The sequence below is a fragment of the Phocoena phocoena genome, chromosome 16 (assembly GCF_963924675.1).
Source record: "Phocoena phocoena chromosome 16, mPhoPho1.1, whole genome shotgun sequence".
NCBI lineage: Eukaryota > Metazoa > Chordata > Mammalia > Artiodactyla > Phocoenidae > Phocoena > Phocoena phocoena.
This window is the reverse complement of record NC_089234.1, coordinates 53,878,549-53,885,554: the sequence shown is the minus strand read 5'-3', so window position 1 is coordinate 53,885,554 and position 7,006 is coordinate 53,878,549. Positions and strand designations below refer to the sequence as shown.

General features: G+C 49.5%; 1 protein-coding gene across 1 annotated transcript; it reads right to left on the bottom strand.

Moving 5' to 3' along the window:
• Nucleotides 1–819: 819 nt before the first annotated feature.
• On the bottom strand, nucleotides 820–5,248 carry PLAC9 (placenta associated 9). The gene is made up of 5 exons (XM_065893920.1): nucleotides 5,208–5,248; nucleotides 3,871–3,921; nucleotides 2,679–2,778; nucleotides 1,378–1,503; nucleotides 820–885 (listed from the first exon to the last, which is right to left on the bottom strand). The coding sequence occupies exons 1-5, from the start codon at nucleotides 5,246–5,248 to the stop codon at nucleotides 820–822; spliced, it is 384 nt and encodes a 127-aa protein (XP_065749992.1).
• Nucleotides 5,249–7,006: the final 1,758 nt, after the last annotated feature.

Below are 7,006 nucleotides of genomic sequence, written 5' to 3'. Positions count from 1 at the left end.
GCCATAAACAGGAACGAAGTACTGATACATGCTACAACATGGACGAACCTTGAAAACATTATGCTAAGCGAAAAGCAGTTAAACACAAAAGGCTTTGTGTCTGACACAATCATACACCAAAATGTATGATTACATTTATATGAAATGTCCAGCATAGGCAAGTCCACAGAGAAAGAAATATTAATGGTTTCCAAGGGAGGATGGGAGGGGGAATGGGAAGTGACTGCTTAATGGTACAGGGTTTCTTTTGGGGGTGATGAAAATTTCTGGAATTAGAAGGTGATGATGAGAATTAGAAGGTGGTGATGACTACACATTATGAACCCACTGAATTTGTACTGTTTTAAATGGTTAAAATTTTGAATTTTATCTCAACAGAAACATTTTTAAAAACTTTAATGTGCACACAGATTCCCTGGGGATCTCATTAAAATGTAGATTCTGATTCAGGAGGTCTGGGCAGGGCCCCGAATTCTGCATTTTTGATATGCTCCCAGGTGACACCCCTGTTGTTCACCTACAGCCACATTTTGAGTAACAAGTTTACTCAGAGGGCCCTTCCACTGTGTCGCCTTAACGATTCTGCGCCTCAGGTGCCTCACCTCTTGAACTAACTCCTGCCCTGTCCACCCCTATAAGTAAGGAGGGCGGAAGTACAGGTCTGAGCCTGCAGGGGGTGTGAGTCTCAGCGCATGGGAGCAGATGGAGAAGGGGCTGTGGCTGCAGGGGTCACTGTCGGCAGACACAGAGGGGACCAAAGGAGTAGCTTTTATTTTGCACAAAGCTGAGGACGGCAGGCCAGAGCGCACGGCTCTGTTCTCAGAGGAGAGCTGTTGTATCACTGCCCGCTGTTGGGTGGCTCCTGCTCTGGTGCTCAGAGGCGATCTGAAAGAAAGGGGGGCGGCCTCGGAGTGAGCAAACAGGGTGCTGAAGGCTGCCTGTCCTCCCCTCCCAGTCCCCTGGGGACTCCTGTGCCAGGACGCAGGGCTCGAGGGAGCAGGTGGCAGTCCCTCCACTGCCAATGAGAGGGATGCCAGGCTTCCCTGATAGGGTTTGGTGGCGTCATAGGAGTAGAAGGGAGATGGTAGGAGCTGTGATGTGTGTAAATGGCCAGGGAAGGAGGCAGCCGCTCTGAGTCAGGGTGGTGCTGAGAGTGGAACTCTTCCAGGTGCCCTTACCCGATGCTGGGCTGCAGCAACCCCGGGCGTGGGGGCAGAGAACACTTGGGGTGAGCCCGGAGGATGCCTCCCACTTCTGTCCCAAGGAGGAGCTGGAGCCTCCCTGGCTTGTCCAGGCTACACCATGGGGGTGGAGCAGCCGTCCCCACCCTGCTGCCCAGCCCTGGAGGCTGTCCTCTCTGCTACCTGAGCTGCTCACCGTCTCCTCTGCGAGGTCGGGGATCAGGCTGAAGGGGCCCGGGGGCAGATTCCAGGCCAGCTCCTCCAGCTGAGCCAGCAAGCCTTTCACTTCTGCCTCCAGGTGCTCCACCGTCTTCTCCACCGTCTAAAGCAAGGAGAGAAGTTGGGGGAGGAGTAGAGGACAAGAGGACAAGAGTGGTGACAAGTCCCACTTAATCAGCCACATCCTAAGGAGCACCTGGAAGTCCAGTAGGGTGCAGTGGGAAGAGAACTGGGTGCCAGGGGACCTGGCTCCTCTTGGTTGAGGCCCTGCCCTTGCCTGCCTCTCAGCTCCCCAGATAACAAAATCCTAGGAGCTCACTCTCTAAGGCTGCTTGTTCCTGCCTCCGGCACTCAGGGGTTTTACCCAGTCATTGGTTTGGGGCTTGGAGGGACTCTGGGATTGTTTTTTCCCTTTCAGGATGTCACCACGGGGAGCTCACATTCCTTTTGTTACCCCGCCCCCTGGTGGCAATTCTGCCAAATGACAGCATTGGGATTTTGAAATTTTCTTTATTCAGGGTTCTTAACTTTTTTCGCAAATGAACCCCATTAGCAGTCTGGTGAAACCTACAGACCACCATCAGAAAAATGCTTTCATTGAGAAAAATAAAACATACAGGATTTCCAAGGGTATAAACTGCACTAAAATACTAGTATTAAAAATTAAATTTTGATATAAACATTTATGTATTAACTTATTTAACACCAGGTCTAACAACTACTGAAATTTTTTTTCTTTTTTTTTTCTTTTTACTACTGAAATTTTGACATACTGATAGTAAACAATATATTGAGATATTCACAGTGACTATAATAGGATGAAATTATCTGTGATTTCTATTGCTGACAAAGTCACAGTACCGTTAATACTCCTGCAGTTTGTTGTCTGTATTTATAGCGAATGAGAATGCTAAATCTCAGCTAAAGGTTTGTGAAAATGAAGTGCGATTTTTTTCCCCCACACAAGTTTATGGACCCCAGGTTACAAACCGTGGCTGTGTAACAAAACACTGCAGTTGAATTTCCACCTTCTCATCTGGTGATTACGGAGAGATCTCTGGCTGGTGGGAAGCAAGGTCCAGGGGAGGCAGGGTCTGTTGGGGGCTGGACAGCCTAACAGCCCAGGTAGGGCAAGGAGATGTTTAACATAGTGGCCAGGGAACAGGATTGGCCCAGATTTCCCCAACTTTCCAAAGCAAGATCGGCCTGAACCCTCCAAAGCCACCAGCCTGGCAGGTGGTCCTGAAGCTGCATGCCCTCTCAGGTCACCCTCATTACCTCCTCTATGACGTCTAACCGGCCATGGACAGCCATGTGTCTGTCACACCCTGCAGTCCGAGCTGGGTCTCCTCGGGAGGGGATGAAGGGTTCAGCAGCTGTAGGAAAACAAGTCTTGTCACTGTGGGGCCCTCGGTTTCCCTGTAACATTAGAGACTCCTGCAAACATGGGGCTCAAGGGAGGTGGGTCCTAAAAACAGTCCAAAGAGAAGCAGAGGAAGGCTCAGTGTGGATCAGGGTGTGAGTGTAGGGTTGCCCCACTCACTCACTTGGCCATGGTCTCCTACAGACCCAAGTAGGCTTCCTTAAGGAGGTGCTGCCTGAACTGGGTAAGAAAAGGAAGGGAGGAAAGGTTTCAGCCAGAAGGAACGGCATGTGCAAAGATAGGAATGAAATAGCAAACCTCAGGAAGCCTGAAGTGGCTGGAAAGTACAGGGTGGGTGGGAGTTGAGACTGGAGAGGTGGATCGTGGAAACAAGGCCGGGCCCTAATAAACCAATCACAATGCTTGTTTTGGGGTTTATTTAAACAGGAGAGTCATGCAGTCATATGTGAATTTTTAAAATACAGAGAATGGATTGGAGAGATTCGTCTTTGAAGGCAGGAAGTTACTGCAGTAATCAGTGTAAGAAGTGATGAAAGGAGGCAGTAACCGTAGGAAGAGAGGAAGAAAATGCATGGAGATATTGTAGTAATAGTAATCGTAATTGACATTGGTGACCAGTTAGTAACATCTGACACGAGTGAGTGCTAAACAAATGTGTTAACTCAGTCAACCTCTACAACCAATTATTACCCCCAATTTACACATAAGGAAATTGATGCACAGAAAGGTGAAATGATACGTCTAACGTCACACAGCTAGTAAGCGGAATATCTGAGGTTCAGTTTGTTCAACATCATTTTCCTCCCCAACGTTGGCTCCTCCTTGGTTCCTTACACCACCAACCTTCACACCAGAAGTCTTAGAGCCCGGGGTTTGAGCTCAAGTTGCGGTATTGGTGGCTCTGAGATAACCTGCAGGGCATCTGAGTTGGCTGAGTCCTTGGAGAACACGGACACACAGAAAGGAGGATGCTGCCCCAGAAGCAAGGAGAAGCCAAGAGCTTTCAAAAGGATGAAGCAGTCAGTATGGCCTAAAGCAGCATGGAGGTCTAGCAAGATAAGGACTCAGAGCAACAGAAAAGTGGATGCTGAATGCCGTCCCAGCGCTTTTAGTGGAGAGGTGCCGACAGAGCAAAGTCTAGTCGCAGTGGGATGAGAGGGGAAGGAAAAGTCAGGAGGAGGAAACTAAGATCCTGGAAAACATTTCCATGAAGCCTGGCTGTGAAGGAAGGGAGATCAGATCACAAGGTGATCTAAAGCACTGTTTATTGTTGTTGTTTCCAGGTTTTTAAGCATTGAAGAAACACAACCATGCTTATAGCCTGAGGACAGGAGGAAGCCAGGAGGACTGAAAGAATGCATTTCCCGAAGAGATGTGAGGCCACGGAATCCAGAAATGGTGGCGGGGGTAGGGGTCACATGTGGAAGGAAGAGAGAGGAAACGCAGCAAAAATGGGTAAAAAAGTTCTACTTAAAGGGCCAAGAAGTTGAGTGAGTCCCACCTGATGGCCTCTGTTCACTCGGTAAAGTAAGAGGGGAATCATCTGCTGAAAATTCTTGTAGGGTTAGGAAAGGAAAGCGAGCTGTGAAGCATTATCAGGAATTCTGTGAGTGGGTTGTTAGACACAGCCACTAAAATGGGAGCCATGGTGAAAGTATTTCCACCACGGAAACTGACAAATGCTTTTTTTTGTTTTCCGGAAGCCAGTGTATCAGCCCGCCCCTGGGTAAGAAGCTTGAATAAAGAGGGGGCTCCAAAAGGGGATGAGGAGAATGAGGAAGGCGGTTAGGAGGATGCTGCAGAACAACCTGACATCACAAGGAAGCCCTCCCGCAGCAGCTCAGCAGGGGGGTGTCAGCAACAGAGACAGATGGCTGATGAGCTGAAACCTGGGAGTCTGTGGCCTGAGTGCGGTGAAGAACAAGAGTGCAAAGGAACTGAGGATTCGACCAGCAAGGGCTTAAGGGGACGAGCTCGGGCATCTAGCTTGAATAACGAAGGAGAAGGCAATAAGGGGGCCAATAACTGGGAGAAATGGAGGGGCTGAAGGCACTGCAGATCTCAGTGAGATGATGGGAGTAACAGAAGGAACAAGTGATAAGGGATATTGCAATTTTAGCTTTTAGAGGTAGAGTAGCTTCACAGTGACAATACCAAGGCTGTGGGCATCTGAAGCAGAGCAGGGGTAAGAGTTATTGGACTTGATCTTTGTAGAGGCAAAACTCTCGTAAGACCTCGATGTTGGCTGGGTTGTCCGAGGGGACATATAAAGTTGCCCAGGAGGTTGGCAGGTCTTGAGGTAAGGATAGTGAGCTATTTTGCTGGTGATGAATGTATAACTCTGAAGGCTGAGTGACTTGTCTGTGATCACACAGTCAGCAAACGACTGGACCCCAGGCACCCTGGCCTTCCCCTGGCCCCACCTCAGCCAGCTGGCCTTCTGGAGCTCTGCCAGCGTCCCCATGCCCTGAGAGTCCCTGGTCTCAACTCTCTCTGGATCTCAGCTCTTCCACTCAGGGGCGAGAACCAAGTGCAGGGGCAAAACTTCCTTCCACTCTGAGCATCTTTTGTGGAGAACAGTTTGGGTTTTTACATTCTCCCCTTCATTATGTCCATCCACTGAACTTAGAAAAACCTCTTCAAAAAACAATGGTGGACTTCCCTGGTGGCACAGTGGTTAAGAATCCACTTGCCAATGGAGGGGACACGGGTTCGAGCCCTGGTCCGGGAAGATCCCACATGCCGCGGAGCAACTAAGCCCATGCACCACAACTACTGAGCCTGCGCTCTAGAGCCTGCAAGCCACAACTACTGAAGCCCGCGTGCCTAGAGCCCATGCTCCGCAACAAGAGAAGCCACCACAATGAGAAGCCCGTGCACCACAAGGAAGAGTAGCCCCTGCTCACCGCGACTACAGAAAGCCCACACGTACCAACGAAGACCCAACACAGCCAAAAATAAATAAATAACTTTTTAAAAAAACAAAAAAAACCCAATGGTCTTGGGACTTCCCTGGTGGGCCAGTGGTAAAAAGCCCACCTTCCAATGCAGGGGACGCAGGTTCGATCCCTGGTCGGGGAACTAAGATCCCACGTGCTGTGGGGCAACTAAGCCTGCACACCACAACTACCGAGCTCATGTGCCTCAACTAGAGAGCCTGCGTGCCGCAAAACTACAGAGCCTACGCACCACAACTACAGAGCCTGTGCACCACAACTACAGAGCCTACGCACCACAACTACAGAGCCTGTGCACCACAACTACAGAGCCTGTGCACCACAACTACAGAGCCTGTGCACCACAACGAAGATCGTGCGTGCTGCAACTAAGACCTGATACAGCCAAAAGAAAAAAAGAAAGAAAATAAATAAAAATAAGTATTTAAAAAAACAACAATGGTCTTCTTGTTGACTTTAGGGAGGGAGGGGATGTTATAACTTTGGTTATTTTTTTTAAGGGAGCCTTTTAGAGATCTATACTGAAAATATTTACATGTAAAATGTTATGATGTCTTGGCTTTACTTCAAAATAACCCAGGCCTGGGAGTGGGAGGAGGCATGGGTGGGAGTATTGAGCAAACAAGATTGGCCAAAATCGGTAACTGTTGAAATTGGGTGATGCGGACGTGGGGTTAATTCTGCTATTCTCTCTACTTTTGTATATATGGTTTGAAATTTTCCATAATAAAAGCCAGTTCTCTGATGGGGTTGTTAGCAAAAAGCAGAAGCCATGGGCTTCGTGCATTGATACAAAATGTTCAGGTTGGGTGTCGGGGGGTGGGTGGTCTGAGAGACCCCACCTGGAGGGCTGGGCTCCATTCTGGACCATTCATCGTGAGAAGGCTTTTGACAGGGAGAGGCAGGGCTAAAGGGGGCCACCGTGAAGGGACTCCAGATTTTGACTCCTTTGTGTCAGCTGAAAAAGCTGGGGTGCTCAGCTAGAGAAAAAAGATTTTGAGGGGGCAGGCAGAGCTGTTTTCACCCAAATAGAGGGCTGTCAAGGAAGAGGGGGTCTTTCCCGGTCTAGGTCCGGGCCCACACACACCCTCTGCAAGCTCCACCCAGGGGCCTTAGGCCAAGACTTTCCCCTGAGTCCCACCTGCCCCCTCCCAGACCCTAAAATACTCTTCCCCCTCCTCCCAGCTTAGGCCAAGAGGAAGCAACATGACCCTGCCGGCCAAGTGGGGCTCTGCCAGCTCTGGAAGTCACGAACAACATGAATC